The 27,267-nt window shown below is 32.7% G+C and overlaps 1 protein-coding gene across 2 annotated transcripts in view; it reads left to right on the forward strand.

The window, feature by feature from the left end:
* LOC145268783 (uncharacterized) overlaps nucleotides 1-27,267 on the forward strand; it is a 275,311-nt gene that overhangs the window by 143,604 nt on the left and 104,440 nt on the right. The window contains exons 1-2 of one of the 2 annotated variants that reach the window (XM_080124396.1): nucleotides 5,040-5,222; nucleotides 17,385-17,555. In XM_080124396.1, the coding sequence (XP_079980522.1) occupies nucleotides 17,390-17,555 (166 nt within the window). In that variant the 5' untranslated portion in view covers nucleotides 5,040-5,222; nucleotides 17,385-17,389. Of the gene's footprint in view, nucleotides 1-5,039; nucleotides 5,223-17,384; nucleotides 17,556-27,267 lie in introns of those variants that run through there. The other variant, XM_080124395.1, reaches the window with a different exon arrangement.

The following is a 27,267-nucleotide window of genomic DNA, read 5'->3' on the forward strand; positions in this document are numbered from 1 at the left end:
CCTCTCACTTATTTGGTGTGGTGTTAGTTTATGATCACACACACACACACACACACACACACACACACACACACACACACACACACACACACACACACACACAAGGGTTGGCCAGAACGCTGGCGCGCATGGGAGTACCTTACAATTATACTGTTTTTGCTCTTTTTCGTGTTTTTAAAGTGATTCAGTTTTTCATAAATATGTACAAACGAGACATACCTTTTCAGCGGCGCAGGTTTTTTTAAGCCGAATAATGGCTTTTGTGAGAGAAGAAGCCACTAAAAACAATCAGCGGTCGAGGGTAAACCTAGGTGACGTCCCAGAGAGCAAAAGTACTATTTTTGTATCTTCAGAACCCTGTCGGTGTGAATATTGTGTTGCCACATGGACTTCGTGATCTGCTCGTTTTGTGAACCTCAAAGATAAAACTGACGATATATGCATGGTTTTAGCATCCAGTCAATGTCTAAATACATTTGAGAGACCTGTTTAAATCTTCAAACTTGTCATTTACCTTTTTGGTTTATTTATTAATAATTGCTAATATAATAACCGTGTTTTTAGAGCGGAAACTTAGAAAAATCGATTTCATTTTCTTTGAGTCCGACGTTTTCCAAGAGTTTATTGAATTTCATTTTTTGTTTTGCTTTTTTATCGCATTAAGATTTACCAAGGATTTAAAAATCAGTTGAAATAAGTTTCATTCAATAGACTTCCACTTTCCTTTCAAATTTCGAAGTAATTGATATTTTCACCTATTAACAAAATATTAAAATGGCTGACTTATTTGCGTAAAAAACCGACACGCATTATGATGGATTTAATCTTGTAATAATATTTTAATTTACTTTAATCATTATTAATAATAATACAAATTTAATAATTGGAAAAGATAACGAATAGCAATGTTCTGAGAACGAACGCTTAGAAAAATCGATCTTATTTGCTTTAAAACAACAGTATATATATATATATATATATATATATATATATATATATATATATATATATATATATATATATATATATATATATATATTAATGTTAGAGGGGGGTTATACATATTTAAATCTATATCTTCCGCAAGAGCTGACATCTATTCAATGTAGTCGCCTTCAGCCTCAATAACCGCCTCAATATAGGTCTAGAACTGGGAGCATGCCTTTTCCATAATAGCCGGCGGAAATACTCGGCGAATACTCGGCGGATCGCGACGATGAGGCTAGCTTTAGTGTTGTGGAAGGTAATATTGGTGATGTTCTCGACTTAGTCAAGTAGTAGTCAGATCGGGGGAGGAGAGGGCAGTGAGAATAGGGTACAAAGCCGTAGTACTCATTCTGAAGCGAAGCCCGGATCTCTTTGGACTTGTGGGTCGGCGCCGAGTCCTGCTGTCACACCCAGGGTCTGCCAGCGGCCACCTGATTGCACCAGGGGATCACCACACTCTTTAGCACATCCAGACACACTTTGGTGTTGACTTTCAAATCGACTTCGAAGATGTGAGGTGGCATGATGTGGCCCTCACTTGAAACCACACCAAAGACCATAACCATAGCCGGAAACTTTGTTTTCATCACCCTGGCCACGTCCCTATTATTCGTGGCAATCCAGCGATGCATTTTGAGAGTGCTGGCAATGGTCCTGTTGTCATAACTTGGATCGGTAGAGTTGTATAGCAGCGCAGCTCAGCTCTAGGTATATCAGAAGCGGCCATTAAAAAATGCGTCATAAGAACTAATAATTCCACTTACTATCTTTTCGAAGCTTATAACTACTTGAAGAATGTAAATCACACCCTAATGTTTTTCAATTAAAGGAGCAAATACCAAATAAAAAAATAACAGGTTTAATAGCAAATTATACAATATTTGTTTGTTTTTTTACATCGGTTTTCTTTATAAAGATTTGAAGAAAATAAACGAAATTTAACTTACGTCGATTATAAAAAAATCTATATAAATTCAAAAAAAATCACTTGCCTATAAAAAATACTATTGAATGTTTAGTTCCATTCTTCATTGTTTAGAATTTATCCATATTTATATTTTAAAATCCATTTATTTTTTAAATAAAATAATTTTTTAAACGTCTATTTGAAAATCCCGCCATGACGCAAACATTTTACGTTTTTATCAAAACCGGAAGTAGTTTTTTTATATTGTTTTGAACTACAGGTGGACAGAAGGAAGTAAAAATCACACGTTCGCGTTAGCCGTCTAGCCTTGCGCGTAAAGAAATTTGTGCCTCCATACCTGAAAACTAGTCACATTTTTCTTATAACGTTTTACCTTAAAAAGAAAAAAACAGTTGATGATTTTTTTTTATTTCTATTTTTTAAATACACAAGTTTTTGATTTAATATATTTAAATACCACTTTATGGAGTGAATTTTTTTTAATATCTAAAAAAAAAACATTGAATGAAATAGAAATAATTTTCGTAATAAAACGAAACTTTCTGTGCAATATAAGAAGATTATAAGGTTTCATAAAAAAAACAACGTGGTTTAAAAAAAAGGGTTTCAAACTTTTGACTTCACAGGTAAATTTGCACAAAACTATTCCTTGTTTTTGTTTTAAATTTGAATATAATATTTATTGATCTTTTATCTTCAATTTGTGATATGTAAAACTTTTGTACATTAATCAATTATTAAAATTTTAATAGACATTTCAAAATGGGGGGGGGTGAATTAAAAAAACGTTTGTCTAAAATATTATATTCGGTTTATTGGAAAGAGCATAAAATTTCACATTGACACTGAAAATATTGTAAAAATTGAACCAATAGAAAAATTTTGATAGATTTTTAAAGTTTAAAAATTGAAAAAAAATTAACTCATAAAATTCAATTGATTTCATTACGTAAAAAAAAAAAAATGGCTGCATGAAGGCGCGCCGGCACTTATAAATACTGTTTTTTAAAAAATAAAAATATAATATTCCTATTATTTTTATACAACTTTAATAGTTTATTTTGGAAGTATATTCCATAAAGAAAATAAACATCCCACTTTTAAAAGAGAAATTACGAGTTTTTTTTTTTATATTTTATTCGCAGTTTCGTGTTAGGGGTGTCAAAAATTTCCCAAAGAATTCTGATACACCTAGTGCAGCTCCGATCTCGTCCGTTAAACATTGTGTTACATGTGTGACATGATAGAAGGCTCCTATTGCTCTTGGGATTTGTACACAACTGGCCAACTAGTAGATGGTCTTCAACGGAAAAAGAAAACTGGTTTTCATCAAAAGGAAATGGAATCTGTGGTCTTTTCTAGGGCGACGATTTTATCGTTACACCCTGTATTTTCCGCAAGAACAATCCTAAAATTTATTTTCAATCGATACTTATTCTATAATGCTCCAATTTTCCTACCTGGCAAAAATTACATCTTTTTCGTGGATCTTTTTTCCGTGAACCTTTTTTCCGTTGCCTTTTTTTCCTAAATTCGATGAGGAGGAAAACATATCGAAATATCAAGATCTTATGTACGACACAAAAAGAAACTGGAATATTTAGAGGATCTTCATTATTCCAGTAATTATAGAAGCAGCCGTACTCAAGAAAAAGAATGTCAAAAACTACCTGGCAAATATACCTGGTGAACCAAGCGCAAGAGAGATAAAAACAATTGCACTTAAAGGGACGTTAAAAAGACGTCTCGGTCGGAATATCTGAGATAGTGGGTGAATGTTTGGCACTTGGTAGGATGCCCCATCCCCGAGTGACAATAAAATAAGAATTGAAAAAAAAAGAGAGAAATCTATAAAGAAACAGAGAGAGAGAGAGAGAGAGAGAGAGAGAGAGAGAGAGAGAGAGAGAGAGAGAGAGAGAGAGAGAACGTGCGTTAAAAACAGAAATGAAAAAAAGAGAGGAAAAAGAAAGTAAGATATATACTCCATCCCCCCCTCTCTATTTCTCTCTTTCATCCTCAACTAACCGTCACTGTTGGTGGTGTTAGGGATAATGTTTTGATTCCGTACCGCACTTCCTCGCATGCTTTACGGGCACACACGTCAGTCGAGCGTCTCTTCTTTGTCAAAAACTGTCCGTCTTCGTCTATTTCAAACTTGAAAGGAGGAAGGGGAAAGGAAACAAACAACAACAGATTCATTTTAAAGATGAGTCCATTCAATCTACGCGTTAAGCGATGAAAATGTTATTTTATTTTTAAGCGTGACAGATCAACAAAAATGCTATTTTTAAACTTTAGTGTGACAGACCAATAAAATGTTATTATAAATTTTAGGCGTTACAGACCAACAAAATGTTATCAATTTTAGCGCGACAGATCAACAGAAATGCCATTTCTAATTAAAGTGTGACAGACCAATAAAGTGCTATTTAATTTAAGCGTTACAGACCAACAAAAATGCCATTTCAAACTTGAATGTGACAGAAAGCGTGGCAGAACAGCAGAAATGGAAATTTAAACTTAAACGTGACATACAAACTAAAATACTATTTTAATATTAAACGTGACATACTAACAGTATACTTTAAACATGAGCTTTAAAACTAAGGATGTAATAACGAGACTGACCAATCCTTAATACGAAATGCTATTCTAAATTTACATGTTACAGACCAATGGAGCTTCTCAAGCTTGACATACTAATAAAAATGCTAGTTCAAACTTCAGCTTAGCAAACGAACGGACAGCGCCTCCTACAAAGGAATCATATTTTAAACTTAATCGTGACAGACCAACGAACTGCAACAGACAAACGAAAATTCTATTTCAAACTTTAGCGTGACAGGACAGACCAACGAAAAGCTTATTTTCAACTTTAGCATAGCAAACCAACAACAATGCTATTTTAAAATTAAGCGTTACAGACAAAGGATACGGTCAAAATAAAATTATCATTTTCGTTGGTCTGTTACGCTTAAGTTAAGCGCAACAGACCAACGAAAATGTTATTTTAAACTAAGAGTCTTATTCGGAAGCTGAAGTAGTGACGGACCAACCCTCTTATAGCGTAGCGAGGACGAATTTATACTGCTCTCTCTCTCTCTCTCTCTCTCTCTCTCTCTCTCTCTTGTTTATTTTCTAAGTCTATCTAAATCTCACGCACTTTGCTTCTCTCTTCCTCCCCAACTTTTATAGCAAAAACTTTGTTCGAATGTCATGCGATTTTATTAGTCGCTACTTTGCGGAATTTTTACGTCGGATATTATTTATTTAAAAAATATATTATTTATTATTTCTGGATGTTTGGGTAAGTAGGAATACTTTTTTTTTTCATCCAAATTAATAATTTTTCCCCTTTTTAAAGTTTTTTTTTTTTCTTCTAAAAATACCCTCATCTGTTGTTGAGAGGAGGGACTTTGGGGGTTTCTGTGTAGAAAAACACTGTTTTGGTTGTTTTCCCCTTCTTTGTTCTTATTGATTTCCTCTCGACGAGAGTAAAGTTATGAAGCAGTTAAAAGGGTGTCCATCTTTCTCCAAAAAGAGCACTGGATTCGAATAAAAATACATTGTATATAGTCCAGTCGAAAATCTTCCTCCCGGATCGCATCCTCGAATCTTCATACTAACTCAGATTCTTCGTGGCACCGTTTTTTGGCAGTTTCTGCGATCGCTTAAATCCATCTGTCTCTTTTTTTTTTTTTTTTTTTTTTTTTTAGTCGAAATGAGGTACATTCCGGCCCTGTTCTAGAGAGTTCACCCCCCCCAGGCATTACCTCCGCCTTCAAATGGATTTTGGTTTATTGCTCCGCTCCGGGTCCAGGTACTTATGCGATCGTGTTACTTTTAGATAAGAATTTCAAGTTGAAATCGATGTCTTATTTAGACGCCATCCCTGTGTTAAGAATAGGTTTCTAAATAACATTATTATCAGCACGGTTCGTATTCTGCATAAGTATCCGAGTCTCGGCTATCCTTTTCTTAACTCGAACGGAATACCTTTTCCGTGGAGTCTCCCCCCCCCCATTCTGCGGCTTTGTGCCACATCGTGTAGGAAACAATAAAATTTGGTCGGTGTTCTCTTACAGCCGGGGGTGCCTTAAGCGACACAATAACCCTCCTTTCCGCCGGATAATCTCTCTATTTACTTTCCTCCCCACGAGGACAAAGTTAAACACAAAGCCGGTTTGTAATGTGGAAGTAAATTTAGCCCCCCCCCCACCAAAGAAAAAGAGATATTGGGTCGAACAATGCCGAGTATACAGTCCCGTCACGAATGAGAGCACTCCAGGCGATAGGCAACAAATGGACCTATCTCCATCCGGATGAGAAAATACAAACTTTCTTTTGTGTGCGTTTTTTACTTACGATATTTACTTAACTTTCATTGTATCTGACCTGTCCTCAGTTAGAGGAAGAGAGTCAGAAAATTTGTAGATTAACAGCCTCGTCTGATCCTTTCGCCACCTCTACAATAAGATGAGATTCTACTTTCTTTAGACGATTGCATGTGAACACCTCCAAAAACTTGAGGGGGACGGGAAGAAAAAAATTCCGTGTAAAATGCCCCCCTCCCATTTCCTGGCCATCAGTGAAGTAAATCTTTTTTTACACTAACCCTAAGATCGAGTGGCAAGGTCGTCGCTTAAAAAATAGACTCTTCCATAAAATTGTAGAGAACTAATCTACCACCACCACCACCAACAACAACAACAACGATAATGGTTCACGTGAACTTTCCGCCCCCCCCCTACAAATTTTTTCCTTTTCGTCTTTTTTCAAGTATTTTTTTTTTTTTACATGGGGTGGGGGTCACCACTTATCAAGGCCCGGAGGCCACTCAGGGATAAGGGTTATTGCGTGTACAGTAATCACTCTGCGGATTATTATCGATTGGACACTAAGCTACCAGCTTACTAATAAAATTGAAAAAAAAATCAATATTTAAAGATTTGAAAGGGGGGTTCAATTTCACATACAACATTCTTGTAAATCGATCTCCCATTTCTTGAACTAATTTACGATAGCCTCGTTTTGATGTTGGGTCAACCCTCCCCCATCGCCATGATTATTATTTTTATTTTTTTTATTTGTTTTACTTTTGGAAAAGTTCGGCGTTCCCCAACCCCTCATCATGACTGCAGAATGCAAAAGGAGATCGCCAGTAACTGGCGATCTCCTTTTGCGATGTATTACATCACATCTCTGCTGAACAAACACCGGCGGTACGAGCGGATCTAATCTGAAAGTATATCGACGAAGGTCTCATTTGTATAGCTCTGCAGTGGCCATTGCGGTAGGACAAAAAACCATTAGACAATCGGTAAATGTTACCTTTATACTACAACAGAACACCGACCACACTAATTTGTTTTTAGAGGTATTCGAGGTCGCTGACAACGAATTTGATAATCAAACCTGTCGCAAATTTTACCGTTTGCATGGTATGAACCCCTGGAAACTGGTACTATTTTACGCTATTTCACCGCCTCCAGTAGTGCTTTCTTATATGATGCGTTCGCATGCGCACGCGCACAGTGAAGTGACTTATCACATCGCGGAGAAATCTTTAGCGGACATTTCAAATAACAAAGTTGGTATTTTTTTACGATCTGCCCCAGCGTAGTATAAACACCCCCAACTACCCCATGTTAAGAACGGCTTTCGGAATACACACCCAACCTCGCCATTTTAAGAACGGCTTTCGAGGTTGAGGTGGTGGTGGTGGTGTTTAGTCCGAAAGTCGTTCTTAACAGGGGGAGGTTGGGGTGTTTCTAATACGCTGGGGCACGTCGTAAAAATTTACCAGAATGTTAAAAAAAAAAAAAAAATGTTAATTTTTGTGTTACGTAGTTTTTTAATTGATATCTAAAAAAAAGTTTTGGTACTGGTCGCGATTAGAGTTCCCTGCCGAACACCCTAAAAAAACACTGACTTCTCCCTTAGTTGCCATAGTAACTAAACGATCATGAATTTTGTTTTACTGTTTATGAATATTGAAATAAAAGACATTACTACATATTTATTAATAATATTTCACTTTTAATCACTTTTATCGACTTTTTTTTTTACTGTTTATGTGTCACTTTTATCGACTTTTTCTTTTCTTTTTAAAATATAATTTTCTTTTTAAATGACGACGTTTTTACTGTTTATGAATATTAAAAGAAAAATAATTACTAAACATTTATTGATAAAAAAATGGGTGCTAGTGCACTTATGATCCGCGCTATATTTTAAATCGTATTTCTAAGCTTAATTAAAGTTTAATGTTTTTTTTATTCAATTGTAAGGTTAAAGTAGAGAATAGGTAAAAAACACCCTCCCCATGTTAAGAATGGCTTTTTAAATAATAACGTTATTTCAGCACGGATCAATAAGTGCACTAGTAGAATATAAAAAAAATGAGACATAAACAGTAAAACGTAGTCATTTAAAAAAGAAAATGCTATTTAAAAAAGAAAAAAAAAGTCGATAAAAGTGATTAAAAGTGAGATATTATTAATAAATGTGTAGTAATGTCTTTTATTTCAATATTCATAAACAGTAAAACAAAGTCGATAAAAATTCATGATCGTTTAGTTACTATGGCAACTAAGGGAGAAGTCAGTGTTTTTTTAGGGTGTTCGGCAGGGAACTCTAATCGCGACCAGTACCAAAGTTTTCACGAGTTTACAAAAACATTTTTATGTTTTCCGTTCTTTTTTTTTTGAGGAGTGGAGTGCCGGAGTGGAGTGGGGTTATATATATAATTATAGAACTTGTATAGTTTAACGGGTGCTTTTCTGCGTTACTTACGGAAAACTGCAGAAGCACCTGTTAAGCTATACAATTTCCCCCCCGCCAAAAAAAAAGCAACAAAAAAAAAAAAAAAAACAAGGAAAAACATAAAAATATGCTTGGCACTTGATGACAAGTGTGGACCCTGCGCAAACATTGGGCTGTTTAGCCATGAAAAACTTTTTCAGGCTAAAAATAAAAAATAAAAAAAGCCAAGAAAATGCCAAATTGATTTTAAAGTCCAAATTATTATAAACAAGGCACAGTGACAAAACTTAGAGTATTTTCCACCTATTTGATATGGGTTCAACACCATATGATGGCTCGTGCCGTCTCTGAGGTATTGATACCATTGATAAATGGTGTCACATTTAATTTGAATAGATCAGCATCAGCAGCAACAACACCAGTGATCTGTCTAGACCAGACATATACACAGTTTTTATAAATTCTTGTAAACTTATTTTTTTTTTTTTTATGGAGATCCTTTTTTAATGGATGTCTTCTGACTCTTATGAATTTTGCACCGAAAAATCTTCGTGTCACGATACTTATGTGAGTCATCTCTTGATGACAAACAGTAAACACTACATTGCATCGTAAAATAATATAAAATAAAAATTAATTTAAAATAAAATAAAAACAAGCACAAAATAAAAGTATGAACGAAATTTACTCAAAGAAAAAAAAATCGGGTTTGTATTACTGTACACACAGATTCGAAAAAAGTTGTCAAAAAACAAATATATAACAAATAAATGTTATCAAAAGCAAGATAAGTTACTTTTCTACCAAACTGGATATATTTTTCGTGTTTTTATTCAATGTAACATGTTTATTCAGCTCGAAAAACATACATTGTTTACCGATGTATTGGAAAATTCAAAATGACACCCAACTCTCTCTTTAACACGGTAAGTTCGGAAAAAAGTGTTATAAATAATAAACTAGACAAGATACTATTAAAAACCACCGAATATATGTCAACCTATGTCACAGTAATATATATTGAGCGAGTTTCTAACAGTACTTTGTCTAGTTTTATATTTAAAGCACCTTTTCCCAAACTTACCGTGTTAAAGAGAGAGTCGGGCGCCATTTTGAATTTTCCAATAGATCGGTAAACAGTATGTTTTTCGAGCTGAATAAACATGTTACATTAAATAAAAGCACTGAAAACATACCCATTTAGGTAGAAAAGTAACTTATCTTGCATTTGATAACATTTATTTGTTATATATTTGTTTTTTGACAATTTTTTCGAATCTATGTGTATAGTAATACAAACCCAAAATGTCAAAACAGAATTAATTTGGAGTTTAAAATCAATTTGCCATTTATTTTTTTTTCTATTTTTTTTTTTTTTTTGGTCTGAAAAAGTTTTTCATGGCTTGGTCTATTTGACCGATGTTTGCGCAGGGACCACACTCGCCATCAAGTACCATATGTTTTTGTAAACCGCATGTGAAAACTTATTTTTTTAGATCAATGATGGCACGACGCTGTAGACACTCAAAAGAATCAAAACATCCTGTCAAGTCTGGCGAACACTAAGAACCTGTATTCAAAGTGGGAACGAATCATTGCCTTGTAAACGCTTAGTCAGCAAATGCCACTCATGAGGGATTTAGTAGCAACAACATAAAACTCCCTATTAAACCATGTATATATGACAAGTTGTCATCAAACCCGAGGTGGCTAGATATTATTACTCTCATATAGTGGTAGGTGTATCAGATTTTTGGGGGGAATTTTTGACACCCCTAACACGAAACTGCAACTAAAATATAAAAAACTTGCAATTTCTCCTTTAAAAGTGGGTTGTTTATTTTCTTTATGGATTATACTTCCAAAATAAACTATTAAAGTTGTATAAAAAGTAATAGAAATATTTTTTTTGTTTTTAAAAAACAGTAATGAAATCAATTGAATTTTACGAGTTAAGTATTTTTCAATTTTTAAACTTTAAAAATCTATCAAAATTTTTCTATTGATTCAATTTTTACGATATTTTCAGGGTCAATGTGAAATTTTATGCTCTTTCCAATAAACCGAACATAATATTTTAGACAAACGTTTGTTTTTTAAATTCACCCCCCCATTTTGAAATGTCTATTAAAAAGTAAATAATTAATTTACTCACCAGTTTTATATATCACAAATTGAAGATAAAAGATCAATAAATAATATATTCAAATTAAAAAAAAAGAAGTGTTTTTTAGAAATTTACCTGTAAAGTCCGAAGTTTAAAACCTTTTTTTTTTTTTTTTTTTTAAATGAAACCTTGGTCCTTGCTCCTTTAATTGAAATAAAAATTAGGGTTTGAATTACATTTTTCGAGTAGTTATAAGCTTGGAAAGACAGGGGGGGGCGAATTATTCAATATATTTCACGCATTCGTAAGGTCAGTTTCTGACACACCTAACATAGTGGTTATGTCGAAAAATTGAAAACACAAAATTAAGACGCCGGAATATATCTGGTATTTCCCCCAAATCTCTGGCCTTGATGGAGGGAAGACTAAAACTTGCTGCTATAGTTTCAAATGATCTGAAATAACGGCTAGAGGAGACTTGATTCCAAATATTTCTCATATGTTATATCTCCCCTCTTTGGTTTTCATACATAAAGTAAATTTCACAGTGTATAAGGATTATTTGATACTGGAGATATTAATAATCGTTGGTTGGTTGTTTTGTTTTACGGCATATCAACCCTTTTCAGGTTATTTAATGCCGAATCCAGTGATTTGGAAGAAAAGTTTTTTAGTAGAATGTTTTTTCAAGTCAGTTTCTATTTAACCCATAGTTGGGACCCTAACAGGTACTATCACTCCGGGTCAGAGTGAACCTAGGAGCAATGGCAATTAAAGGGTGGCTCCACACTCCCCAAAGCCCACAAGCTGGGGCCTCACCAACGGATATAGTTTAAGGTCATACCCAGGACCTCATAATCGTACCCTATTTCCAAAAGAGAGGACATATAACATATGAGAAATATTTGAAATCAAGTCTCCCTTTGCTGTCATTTCAGATCATTTGAAACCATAGTAGCTAGTTTTAGTCTCCCCTCCATCAAGGCCAGAGATTAAGGGGAAATATATATACTGGTAGCTAAATTGAATATTGAAATGTTCATATCTTTGGTTCTATTGGGATGAAACTATATGAAAATTTGAAGGCTTTTTGAAGATTATAATACTATTCTATGGTTAAAGTTTTATGACAATTGATTAAAATAAAAGGAGCCTATATTTTTAAAATATGCCCAAATTTGCCTACATTTGTATATATAGTGTTTTGGCAGGCCAGTTTCAGTTTTGCTGCTTCGGTTGTCTCCCCTGTGGTCTTGCCAGGCCACTGATATATATATTTTTTTATTTATTTTTTATTTTTTTTATTCAATTTTCACCCCAAACAAGGCACAGTGCCAATTTAAAGTAGGGGACTACTATCGGGGACATAAGTTGCACGGATTTTATGAAAGGAGATGAGCAGCAAGATGTCTGTTCACATTACACTTGAACTTCTGCATGTCAGTACAGTTGGGAAAGCAGAATCCCAGAAGGGAGTTCCAAAGTCTAGTAGTTCTGGAATAGAAGGCTTTCTATTACACCTAAGTATCTCTACTGTGTAGGGGTGGGATTTAGCTGCTTGTCTGGTTTGTCGGGGGTATTTACGTCAAAGGAGTACCAGTGCTTGTAGTTCGTCAGAACATTCACCATTAAAATATTTGTAGAACAGGCAGAGGGATGCAACATTTCGTCGATGGGACAGAGGCTGAAGCTTGGATGACAGTTCAGGACCTATCAGTTTGGCTACCCTTTTTTAAACCCTGTTCAGGAGTGAGACAAGTAGCAGATGCACCAGCCCAAATGTGACAACAGTACTTCATACATGGGCGAATGATGGCCTTAGAGAGGTAGAGGATACTTTCAGGCGTAAGTAACTTTCTAGTACGGTAGAGAGAGCCCACTTTCTTCGCAGCAGCCTTGGCAATGCTCTTAATGTATCTATTCCAGTTCATGTTCCCTGTAAAGGTTAGGCCGAGGAGTTTAAAGGAAGTACTTTCGGGGAATGTGTTCTTGGCCATTCAATTGGTGGTAAAGAAGGTTTCTTGTAATTATTGAAGGAAACAAGCTTAATCTTGGCAGCATTGAATGTGACCGTCCATTTTTGTCCCCATTCCACTACAGATTGGAGGTATCTCTCTAGTGTTTCTGCCATTTCCTTAGATATGTGTTCATTAGTTTTCCCCTCATGCCTGTTATAGAGCGTGGTGTCATCAGCAAATATACCCATCTCAAAGACAATTTTATCAGGAAGGTCATGTATGAATATTAGGAATAACAATGGTCTCAGGATAAACCGTACGTCTGAACAATATGATAGATACGGGAGTGCCCGCATCTATATCATATTGAAGGATTTAATTACGTTATGTATTCTTCCAGTGATACCATATGATCTGATTTTTCTTAGAAGACCATCGTGCCATACTCTGTCAAAAGCCTTAGATAAATCAAGGGCTACCGTTCTACCCTCCCCTGCTTTGTCCAATGAACGGTATATATATTCAGAGATTATAGTTAGCATATCTGCTGTGGAACGGGCTTGCCTAAATCCATATTGATGGTTGGTCAGAAGTTTAGCAGCTGTAAGGTGATGGACTAGAGCTTGGTTAATTATGGACTCAAATATTTTGGCCAAAAGCTGAAGGTGGCTAAGAGGGTAATAATTTAATGGGTCAGTTCTTTCGCCAGAATTCTTGAAAACTGGTACCACAGAAGCAGTTTTCCAGCAGTCAAGAATATATATATATATATATATATATATATATATATATATATATATATATATAATGAACTTTGTTTGTGTGTGTGTGTTAGTTAGTTAAAATTCGTTCTCTAGACTCCAAAACGGAATTCAGGTAAAAATGACACCGGTAAAAATTACAAAAGTGAATAACTAGGTAAACATGGCACTTTGAAGCATTCCTGAATATTCTTTGAGACATTTTGCTAAAGGTATTGCATCTTTTCACCATCAAGAAAACCTTTAAAATAATGTTTAAAATTCCAGGAAACAAGTAGTTTCCAAAATGTGAAGAAATTATATTTAAAAAAAAAGTGAGGATCACTTTTTTTTTAATATCAATTTAACGTAAGATGAGCACTCGTTTTATGGCCACCATTTTGTTGGGGGGGGGTCAACATAAAATAAACACAATTTAACGTAAAATAAGTAATTGTAGCCTGGTAGACCAACACAAAACCTACCTTAAAACTTGTTTTCTAGGGGATAAAAACGAATATCACATTTAAAATTGGGGCCGGTATTCATGATACTGAAAAAATACTTTTGCGCAGTTTTCATGTAAAAAAACAAATATATATATATATATTTATATAAAATGGGTTAATAAATTCCAACGAAAGAAAGATGTATATTTAAATAAGGGAGTAGTCACCAACAATGTGTATTTTTTAACATTATTTTATTATTCCGTGTCTTGGTTTTTCATTGAGAATTATGTTTGGATCATTGTAATAATGTTTTTAAGTCATTGAAATCGTTTACGTACGTTTCAGACGGTCTGATGCGTCCTCGTCAGAAATTATTTTCAAATGTGTAAAAATGGCGATTTTCGTAGTTAGTTTTGAAGTTATAAAATTCGGCCAATTAGGGACCCATTTAGCCCATCCTTGATCTTGTTGGATTGGATGGAAAGCTGCAAAGAAAATCAGACCTCAATTTTCTATTCTGCAATTTTTATTCCAGAATGTTGTTCCTATCTTGAAAAGGTTGAACGCTGATACAGTCCTGTCTACGTCTTAATTATCGATCTTGCCTCTGCTGGGTGCCATTTCGTCTTTCGACCGTCTCTCCCGGTCACTCATTACAGACTCAATTACCTCACTTTCTAACGTGTCTCTAAACTTGTTACATCAGTAAAATTTTTGGAAATTAGTCAGACCAAATGTAAATATGCATAAGTTGCATGTTTTAGTAGGATACATAGTTGCATGCAGACAGTGGGAGAAATATTTAGCCTCAGAAAGATCATCTAAGAAATGGGCCAATCTTTGAAATAATCGTGTTATCTTGAATATGAGGTTCTATGCTGTGCTTGTGAACCAGTTAGATTCTTTGAAAAATTCACACTCTTCTAAAGTAATGTGTAGACACAAACGCCTAAAAAGAAAATGGCCACTGAGTTTTTTTTATGTAAAAACCAAAACTGAAAAAAAATTTGTACTTCACATATAAATTATAAACATGATTGTTTGTAAAGAAAGTTTGCTTCACTCAAAAGATTTTTTTTTTGTATTTGATGACAAAATCCATCTTTTGAACATTTCCAAACATCAATTGACTGCAAATAACGGTTCAATGCATATGGTAAATTACAGATTTCACACCTCCAAGAATTGGCCTTTCACCAATGCTTTGCAATCCATTGAATCATTTCAAAATTGTCAATCAGCTTCATGACGAGTTGGAATATTGTTATTTCTTCAGTTTGCATGAAATTATTGTCATAAACTTCATTTACAAGATTTGTTTTACGCATTCCAAGAACTCAGCGGCCATTTTCTTTCTAGGTTGCTGTGTCTGTGCATTACATTTTTCCAAATACAATATCTTACGGTAACTGCTTTTATGTTCATAGATAAACTAACCCATGATTTTCAAGTGATTACATATATTTCAATAAATTAAACAAGTGTTTTTATTTTTAACTAGACTACTCGTGATCCGTTGGGTCAGTATGTTATATTAGCTATAGAATTAATATATGAGCGTGACGCTTGTGACGTAAAGAAAAGTTTTTTGTGACATAACAGAAACATTTCTATGAAAGTATATTAAAATGAAAAAAGAAGATTTCTATGAGTCGTTCTGTTCATAATAGTTTATTTTTGAAAAAAAAACAAACAAACTTACAGCCATTGAATTATAAGTGGTTTGCCATACTTATAGGTAAATGTGCACTGAACAGATACCATAATACTTATTATAGTTAAATTCAAATGTTGAAATATCTTTTTTAAATGAAATTGTTAGTTGAAAGTACAGAATAGTTAAAAACACTCTCCCCATGTTAAGAATGGCTTTTTAAATAGGAAATGAAAATAAAATGTAACTTTTTTCATATATTTTAAACAAACATTCATGACCCATTGGGTCAAATATTTAATTTATATGTTAATAATAAGGTCAATAAAACTAATTAAGACAATGCGGAAATGAACGATGTAAAAAAAAAAAAAAAAAAGCAGAAAGCATTAACAATTGTTTATTTGGATAATTTAAACGCGAAAAAAAAAACGATTGGGACGCTAAAAACATACAGAATAAAACAATACATCTTATTGTCGCGTGCGTTGATTATTTATTTGTAATGCAAATTTAAAAAAACATTTTCGGGGTTATTTATTTATGTTGGTAGTGTAGAAGAAAATGTATGAATGTTTTTTGAGAAAGGTGTATTAAAAAATGGAGAATAAATTTTTAAAAATTCTGTTTTATAATTATCTAGATTAAGAAAATCAAATTTTATGAGTAATGGCTGTCTTATGAGCTATTTTGAAACCAATCTAAAAAAAACAAAGAAAGATAACTCAATAATATTTCAAACTTGCGAGATTTACATTGTAATGCGTATGAATTCCCATTAATCGCTTATGGTTTTATTTATAAAAATAAAAGTACTTGATCAATTTATGTAATTTTTTTAATATGATGTTTTTTTTTTGTCACTGGTGTTTACATCATACAGGTTTTTCTTTTTTGTGTGCGTTTTTAATATAAGGGGAATTATAGACAAGAACCAAAGAATTATATTCAAGGGGGATAACTCTTCCTTAAAAAGAAACAAAATGTAAATTTACTTGCATTGGATTTACAAAACAAAATTGATGAAATTTAACTTTGATCATGCAACAATTTTATATTTTTTAAAAATGTAATTCTATTTTTAAAAAATGTAATTCTATTTTTAAAAAATGTAATTCTATTTTTAAAAAATGTAATTCTATTTTTAAAAAATGTAATTCTATTTTTAAAAAATGTAATTCTATTGAAAAATGTAATTCTATTTTTGAAAAATGTAATTCTATTTTTAAAAAATGTAATTCTATTTTTCAAAAATGTAATTCTATTTTTAAAAAATGTAATTCTATTTTTGAAAAATGTAATTCTATTTTTGAAAAATGTAATTCTATTTTTAAAAAATGTAATTCTATTTTTAAAAAATGTTATTCTATTTTTAAAAAATGTTATTCTATTTTTGAAAAATGTAATTCTATTTTTAAAAAATGTAATTCTATTTTTAAAAAATGTAATTCTATTTTTAAAAAATGTTATTCTATTTTTGAAAAATGTAATTCTATTTTTAAAAAATGTAATTTTATTTTTAAAAAATGTTATTCTATTTTTGAAAAATGTAATTCTATTTTTAAAAAATGTAATTCTATTTTTGAAAAATGTAATTCTATTTTTGAAAAATGTAATTCTATTTTTGAAAAATGTAATTCTATTTTTGAAAAATGTAATTCTATTTTTGAAAAATGTAATTCTATTTTTGAAAAATGTAATTCTATTTTTGAAAAATGTAATTCTATTTTTGAAAAATGTAATTCTATTTTTGAAAAATGTTTCTTGGAATTTTGCTTTCATTTTTATTTTAGCAAAAATGTCCTCCACCATTAACATGAAAAGAAAAGAAATGAAACCAGGAGAAATTGATGAGCTTAGCCCCTTCAAACGATTACGGATTTATGCCCCGGAAAAGGATAAGAAGGAGGCGAAAAAAACCAAAAAGGCCATGGCTGAAAATGAAAAGACTTTACGAAAACAAGGTGTGTATATCACAATTATATATTAAAAAAATATTTTCCGTATATCAAAATTATAATTATATATCGAAAAAAATATTTTTCAATATATCTTGCATTGTTGCCACTTCTGCACAAGTGCATCCACCACTAATATCTCTCTTTTAAACTGGGTCAAAAACTAGTCTCCAACTTTATAGTTCCTGCATTATCAACCATGCTACAACCCCTGTCACATCACCACAATGTTGCATCCCAGTGCTTGTTTTACAAGTATTTTAATGGAATGTGTCCCCTTAATGTAAATACCCTGAACTAACCCGACAAGCAACAATATCCTCCCTCTTCAAAGTTGAGATCCTTAGATACTGGAATACCTTCTACTCTAATAGCTTCTTCGCTCAGACTTATACTTTGGAATTCCCTCCCTACTTCTTACTTCTCTGACTGTATTAACCTATACAAGTTGAAATGTAATGTGAACAAACATCAGGCTCATCTTACATAATCCCCTGTAGACATGGTATGAAATAGTAGACCTCCAAATGGCAATATGCCTTGTTTAAGGTAAACAAGTGTCGAAAAAAAAAAAAAGGAAAAATATAATCCAATATATACAGTTATCTTGTCGGATTTTACGTGTCAGATCTAAACAGCGATAGATCTGAGAAATCGATATTTGATTCTAACTAGCAATTATTTCTTTTTTATTTTGACATGTTCTTTACATGAAAAAGTGGCATTTGCTTCAGTTTCTTTCCAAAAATGATTATTCTAGCAAGGAAGATTATTGCAATGGAGATAATTTTAAATAATGATTTAAAAGTCTTAAAATGTTAGGAAGATAATTCATATTTTAACTTAAAGATCTCACTCCCAACGCAATCCTTTACCTGTAGAAGAACCAAATATATCTTAAGATGGAATACTGTTGCCACATCTGGGGAAGGGGAGCTTCTAAGAATACCCTTTCCTGCCGTGATGGTGTATAAAACCATCTTTGAAATCATGTGGGTGAGGACCATTTCCCCTCCCTACCTCTTCTTTCTCACAAAAGAGACATTGCAGGTCTGTCTCTGCCCTATCATTACTTTTATGGTCAAGTGCTCTACAGAGCTTTAATCTACGCCCCCCCCCCGCCAAACTTTTGTAACATATGCTCATCCAATTACATGTGAAACGTTGGCACAGAAAAGACTATAAAAAGAGAAAGAAAACGATCACGCTAGAGATGTAAGGTTTCAGGTCACGTGGGTTCCGTAAAAATGAGGAAATAAATTTTCGGTGTTACAAAGAAAAAGCGAGTTGAAGTTTTTTTTCTATTTTTTATCTACTTTGCAACTGAAAACTATGTGTTGGTTCAACGACGACGTTTCAGTAAGACTGCTTCTCGGCTGACTATAACATGATCATTTTCAACTTTAATGTAAATAAGTTCTTGTTGAGCCGTCCTCTTATATAATTAAACCCTACTAAAGTCCCACCATTACTGATCATCACAGTGTTGTTTCAGTGTCTACCTAACATTCATTAACCGTTATTAACACTTAAAACCTTAACAAATGGTGACACTCAAGTTAAAAAAAAAATGAGTTATGTTCCTCACATAGAAAAGTGTAATTTGCTTTTCAAAAATAATCCAGTTGAGCTGGCTTCTTCCCTAAACTGCACTATATTCTGAAGTATGACACGAGATAGCTAATTAATTATTATTAACCAACCACCTGTGGATTTGAGAGTCCAACGATTCTCAGCTTCACAACCAGCCAAACTTAAAGAGAGTTCCTTTTGGTGACCTTTAGACCTAGTTATATTTTTGTGTGTCTAGAGGTATTCATATTTTATTAATATAAAAAAAGAGTGAAACGAAAACAGAGAATGGAGTTAAAAAAAGGAAATGAATTTATTGTAAATAAAAGTAAAAGTAACGAAAACTATTTTACAGTAAACAAAATGATCCTTAGATAATAAAGGTTTTAGTTCTAGCAATTACCATAAGTTAGAAAGATAATAAAGGTTTTAGTTCTAGCAATTACCATAAGTTAGAAATACTTAAATAACATTCACAGATATATTTACTTTGGTCAATATCAAAATTCAGGAAAATCTACATTTACCAATAGGTTGTCCATGGTGGTTTGTTTGGCTTGACGTTCAATATGCTTATTTATAACAGAGGTTTCTTTTAGTTCTCGTTAGTGGCCAGAGTTAACTAATTTTAGCAAGAAAGTCACCCCAAGTTTGCATTCCTTTCATTTGGTGTACGAATCAATAACTAGTTTTACAAACGCATATACTTCTATTAATAGTAATCTGTGGAGAATGTTCCAGGAACCTTCTAAAACTAACAAAAAGAAAAAGAATACCTTTTTCAGTTATATTTTTAAAATCTCTAGAAACGCTTAAAAGGATATTTTCACTTTCTATAATGTTAAAGTAATATTTTTATGTTATCTTATATATTATTTTAATTTGTATATTATTAATATTTATTTTTGTATTATATTTGATATTTCATTTTATTACATAATAATAAATATTTTCATTATATATTATACTTGGTCATTTATATTTTGTGTAAGAAATTGTAATCTCTTCATATTTTAAGAGGAAAAAATGTCCTTATATGCCAACTTGAAGCATCCCGCCTCTTGAAAAGCTGAAAGTGAAAATACTTCACAAAAAAAAAGGTGTTTATATCTGAATTATATATTCATAAGTAAAAATTTATTAATATATCTAAAAATAAAGATATCTACTCAGATTTGACATTTTTTACTTAAATAGCAGTAAATCTGAGAAATCGATGTTTGATTCTAACTAGCAATTTTTTCTTTTTTATTCAGGCAACATGTTTTTTATGCTGAAAATTGGATTTTACTTCAGTTTCTTTTCAAAAATAATTATTCTAGGAAGCAAGATTATTGCAGTGGAGACAATTTGAAATTATCACTTAAAAGTCTTAAGATGTTAGGTAAATAATTCGTATTTTAAATTAAATGAAAAAATATTAGTTATGTTGCATACATTGAAAAAGGGAATTTACTTCAGTTTCTTTTCAAAAATAAATATTCTAGCAAGAAAGATTATTGCAATGGAGACTTAAAAGTCTTAAAATGTTAGGTAGATAATTCATATTTCAAATTAAAGGAAAAATATTAGTTATGTTGCGTACACTGAAAAGTAGAATTTGCTTTTTGAAAATAATCACATTCAGATAGTTTTCCCTAGACTGCACAATATTCTGAAGTATGACACATGAGATAGCTAACTAATTATGATTCTACCTTAGAAGGTCAACCACCTGTGGACTTGAGAACTCAATATCCTCCCTAATGGTGGTGGTGGTGGTTGTGGTTGTTGTTGTTGTTGTTGTTGAGGAGGAGGAGGTTCTCAGATTTACAACCAGGCAGATTGTAGGGAGCATCCTTTAGATCTGATTTCTCAAACTGAAGATCCATTAACAGTTCAGAAGCTGTCTTATATTTCAAGTGTTTTCATCTTCTGAAAAACCGCCCCTTGAAGTTACCACCTTTTTTTTCCTGGGGTGGGTTGGTGGGTGGAATGTTGGGGGGGGGTAACAGGGTTTTGTGTCTTTTAGTGATGTCAACAAAGCTGATACAAGTGCCGATGGGATGTGCTTTGCCAACACATCTTCCCACACAAAGTTTTAGAAGAAGAAAGATAGACATCAAGAAGTGGGTTGGGTCATGTGTTACTTAGGAAAGAGCTCCTATTTACTTGCCCCTCCACCTCCATGTAATTTCTAAATTCAAAAATAATATATATGTATATTAGCGATGGGGATGGGGCGATTCTAATATTGTTCGCTGATACTTATTACCATTTTTTTTTTACAGGGGGGGGGTATCACCACTTATCAAGGCCCGGAGGCCACTCGAGGATAAGGATTACTGAGTGTACAGTAGTCAATGGGATAATTTCTTAGTAATCGTTAGTAGTAGAAATTTGGTAAATTGGATTAGTTAATGGGACGGTTCATCAAGAATTTGTTTACGTTGGACTTGAAGACAACCAAATTGTAGTTAGCTGGAAAACAGATTAACGGGAGATAGTTCCACAGGCATGCAGTTCTAAGAAAGAAGCTTTGTTCATGGAATCTACATTTCGGTTTAGGCACAGATAAAGAGTGGAGGAAATTATTGACAGTGGGTTCAGCTAGACGAGTATTTTTTTTTTTGAAAGATTGGCGAGGGTTTTTTTTGAAAGATTGGCGAGGGTGGACCATTGACTGGAGCTCAGACGAGCACTTGCCATGGAAATAACGATAAAGCAGAGACAGGCTCACTACGTCTCTTCCGTGGGGAAGACGAGAGGGCATCCCCCACTAACCTACAAAATCTATTTTGAACTCTGTCAAGGCAGGATAAACTGCTTGTAGCAGCTCCTGCCCGGATGTGGCAGCAGTACTCCATCCTTGGATGTACTTGGCTTTTATATAGATAGAGAATTGCATCAGGAGTGAGATTTCTGGAAGGATCCCATCATTTTTCCAGCGACCCTGGCAACAAATTTGATGTACGTGTTTCATTTCAGATCAGGAGTAAAGGTTAAGCTCCAAGACGAGAGCCATTTTTTTAAATTTTGAATATAGAATTGTTTTTTTTTAGTGGTGGGGTCGGATAGCCACAAAATCCCCATGTAATATGTGCATGTACTTCCACAAACATGTAGGTATGATCTGTGAAGTTTTGTTTTACTTGTAGTTTAAAATGAATAAATATTTATAATTTCATCATTAAAACAGACCACGGAAAATGAAGTTTTAAACAAAAAATAAATAATAACAATACAAAGAATCGTTTTTGGCATCAGAAAATAAACACAAATTTTTCTGATTCTGATATTGATACCCCAAAAAAGTTCCAGTATTTTAAAATTCCTGATTCCGATTAATCGTCCCAACACATATAAAGTTATATATAAGAATGCAAATTTAAAACTGTAAAAATATATTTCACATGAATTTATTGTTTGACAGGATACTGAAATTTTCTTAATCCACAGAGCTTTAAAAAATGCATTCTCCTGACCAGAGAAAAAATATTAGCAAATGAATATTATAATGAAGTTATGAATTTGCTGTTACTGGCATTAATTGAAACAGCATTATATGAAAGCCAGTTATAAATGCAAAAAAACTTTTTTGTACAAAAAGTTCATAAAATGGGGGGAAAATTTTTAAATAAAAGGATAAATTAAAAAGTTAAGGAATAAAATACCAGATGAAAATATATGGAGAGGTCAAGTACTATCAATACAAAAAAGGGACTGTGTTTCCATAAGAAGAATCTGGAATTATACTGTTGATATGTAGACTCAAATTAAAATCCAAAATGTGCAGTAATCCAAAATGATTGTAATAATCCAAATATATGTAATCCAGACTTGCAGAAAAATCCGTTTGCAAGCAGTCAATGAATAAAGATTATTTAAATCTTAAAGTTTTTTTTATGGATAATTAAGATGGCATAACAACTCCCATGGTTGTAAGTCATAATGGAAAACGAAATTTCGAAAGAACAACATATATAAAAATACAACAGAGATGAAAAAAATGTTTTTGGTGGGTAGTTGATCTGTATATGTTTTGGACTTTAAAATTTTGCAGGCAAAAAGCAAAGATCTTTCTCGTGTGGACACAAAAAATTATGTGTGGGAATTCTAAAAAATCCAATATTTTTATGGAACAATTCCGGTTTCTGATTGGTTGTTAAAAGAACGTGACTTCATTTGATTGGTCAGTTCCTATCGCTAGTGTCTATAAGTAGAACCTTCCAATTTTCTTTAATCATACCATTCTATAAAAAATATTGCAACAGATGGTGATTAAATAAAAATGCTGTCTGAAACCACCGCCTTCCTAACCTAAAATGCACTAAATGTTGATGTTATTGTTTTTTTCCTTTACTTTTGCAAAACTCAATTATGTTTTGCTAAGCCAAAAACAAACAATTTCGTCTACAAAACAACCAAACCATGAATAAATATTTGAAGATATAAGCAACTTAAAGCATAAAAACTTTTACTAAAATTATTGGATTCAGCAATAAAAATCCCAAAATTGTTGACATGTTATAAAACAAAAACAATCAAATCAAACATGATGAATAAATAATTGAAAATATAAACAAGTTAAAACATAAAACCTTTTTCCAAAATTACTGGATTCGACACTAAATAACCCAAAAAGTTGATGGACCATAAAACAAAGCCAAATTAAACCAAACTCCATGAGTAAATATGTAAAGATATAAAAATCTTGAAGCATCAAAAATTACTCGATTTTATATTGAATACTCAAAAAAGGCTTGTTATACATTAAAACAAAACAACCAAACCAAACACGGTGAATCAATATCTGAAGATATTTCGAACTTGAAACATGAGAACTTTTCACCAAAATGACCAAATTCGACATTAAATAACTTCAAAAGGGTTGATATGCCATAAACCAAACCAACCAAACCAAAGTAGAAAGAGCAGACAGATAATGGATGCTGAAAAGATGTAGTCAAATGCATTACAATACTAATACAGATTCAACGATTCTATAATGATTGTCTAGCAGTATCGTTTTGTATTGTTTAACAAAAACTGAAGTCTTTATTCTATTGAAACGTGAAGATGAGTGATAGTTGGGTGTGCTTGTCAAGTGAATCTCTCCACCCTGAACAAAAGCCAAGAAGTAGAAGAAAGTACATCTGTTTATAATATGAAAGAAAAAAAATAAGTACAAAAATAAGGTGGAATTGGGGGTGGGAGTTAACCCTCGGTCTCTTATGTCTCAGAATTGTCATTTTCTACCTTTATTTTGCTTTAGGGAAATCGTTGACCTGGAAAAGAAATAAGAAATCTTGGAAATAAGATTCATGAAAAATACACTGGGTATATTTTTCATGAATCTTATTTTGGGTGTTTTTGTGTCTGTCTGAGGGTGTATGTTGTGGAGACATACAAATGTAGACATTCATGTACACATATACACACAAACATTCATGTACACATATACACACAAACATTCATGTACACATATACACACAAACATTCGTGTAAACATATACACACAAACATTCATGTACACATATACACACAAACATTCATGTACACATATACACACAAACATTCATGTACACATATACACACAAACATTCATGTACACATATACACACAAACATTCGTGTAAACATATACACACAAACATTCATGTACACATATACACACAAACATTCATGTACACATATACACACAAACAATCATGTACACATATACACACAAACATTCGTGTACACATATACACACAAACAATCATGTACACATATACACACAAACATTCATGTACACATATACACACAAACATTCATGTACACATATACACACAAACATTCATGTACACATATACACACAAACATTCGCGTACACATATACACACAAACATTCGTGTACACATATACACACAAACAATCATGTACACATATACACACAAACATTCATGTACACATATACACACAAACATTCGTGTACACATATACACACAAACATTCGTGTACACATATACACACAAAAATTCGTGTACACATATACACACAAACATTCATGTACACATATACACACAAACATTCATGTACACATATACACACAAACATTCGTGTACACATATACACACAAACATTCGCGTACACATATACACACAAACATTCGCGTACACATATACACACAAACATTCATGTACACATATACACACAAACATTCATGTACACATATACACACAAACATTCGTGTACACATATACACACAAACATTCGTGTACACATATACACACAAACATTCATGTACACATATACACACAAACATTCGTGTACATGTATACACACAAACAATCATGTACACATATACACACAAACATTCATGTACACATATACACACAAACATTCATGTACACATATACACACAAACAATCATGTACACATATACACACAAACATTCATGTACACATATACACACAAACATTCATGTACACATATACACACAAACATTCATGTACACATATACACACAAACATTCATGTACACATATACACACAAACATTCATGTACACATATACACACAAACATTCATGTACACATATACACACAAACATTCATGTACACATATACACACAAACATTCATGTACACATATACACACAAACATTCATGTACACATATACACACAAACAATCATGTACACATATACACACAAACATTCATGTACACATATACACACAAACATTCATGTACACATATACACACAAACATTCATGTACACATATACACACAAACATTCATGTACACATATACACACAAACAATCATGTACACATATACACACAAACATTCATGTACACATATACACACAAACATTCATGTACACATATACACACAAACAATCATGTACACATATACACACAAACATTCATGTACACATATACACACAAACATTCATGTACACATATACACACAAACATTCATGTACACATATACACACAAACATTCATGTACACATATACACACAAACATTCATGTACACATATACACACAAACATTCATGTACACATATACACACAAACATTCATGTACACATATACACACAAACAATCATGTACACATATACACACAAACATTCATGTACACATATACACACAAACATTCATGTACACATATACACACAAACAATCATGTACACATATACACACAAACATTCATGTACACATATACACACAAGCATTCATGTACACATATACACACAAACATTCGTGTACACATATACACACAAACAATCACGTACACATATACACACAAACAATCATGTACACATGTACACACAAACATTCATGTACACATATACACACAAACATTCATGTACACATATACACACAAACAATCATGTACACATGTACACATATACACACAAACATTCATGTACACATATACACACAAACATTCATGTACACATATACACACAAACATTCATGTACACATATACACACAAACATTCATGTACACATATACACACAAACATTCGTGTACACATATACACACAAACATTCATGTACACATATACACACAAACATTCATGTACACATATACACACAAACAATCATGTACACATATACACACAAACATTCATGTACACATATACACACAAACATTCATGTACACATATACACACAAACATTCATGTACACATATACACACAAACATTCATGTACACATATACACACAAACATTCATGTACACATATACACACAAACATTCATGTACACATATACACACAAACAATCATGTACACATATACACACAAACATTCATGTACACATATACACACAAACATTCATGTACACATATACACACAAACAATCATGTACACATGTACACATATACACACAAACAATCATGTACACATGTACACATATACACACAAACATTCATGTACACATATACACACAAACATTCATGTACACATATACACACAAACAATCATGTACACATATACACACAAACAATCATGTACACATATACACACAAACAATCATGTACACATGTACACATATACACACAAACAGATAAATATGTTAATTGATACATACATCTTTTAACTTCCATATCCCTCTATATATATACTAGCAGTTCTGCCCGGCTTTGCTCAGGCCTTATGGGTTGTTAATAACTTGTCCTA

This window comes from Euprymna scolopes, chromosome 44, assembly GCF_053919585.1.
Source record: "Euprymna scolopes isolate OS-2025 chromosome 44, ASM5391958v1, whole genome shotgun sequence".
NCBI classification, from domain to species: Eukaryota; Metazoa; Mollusca; class Cephalopoda; order Sepiida; family Sepiolidae; genus Euprymna; species Euprymna scolopes.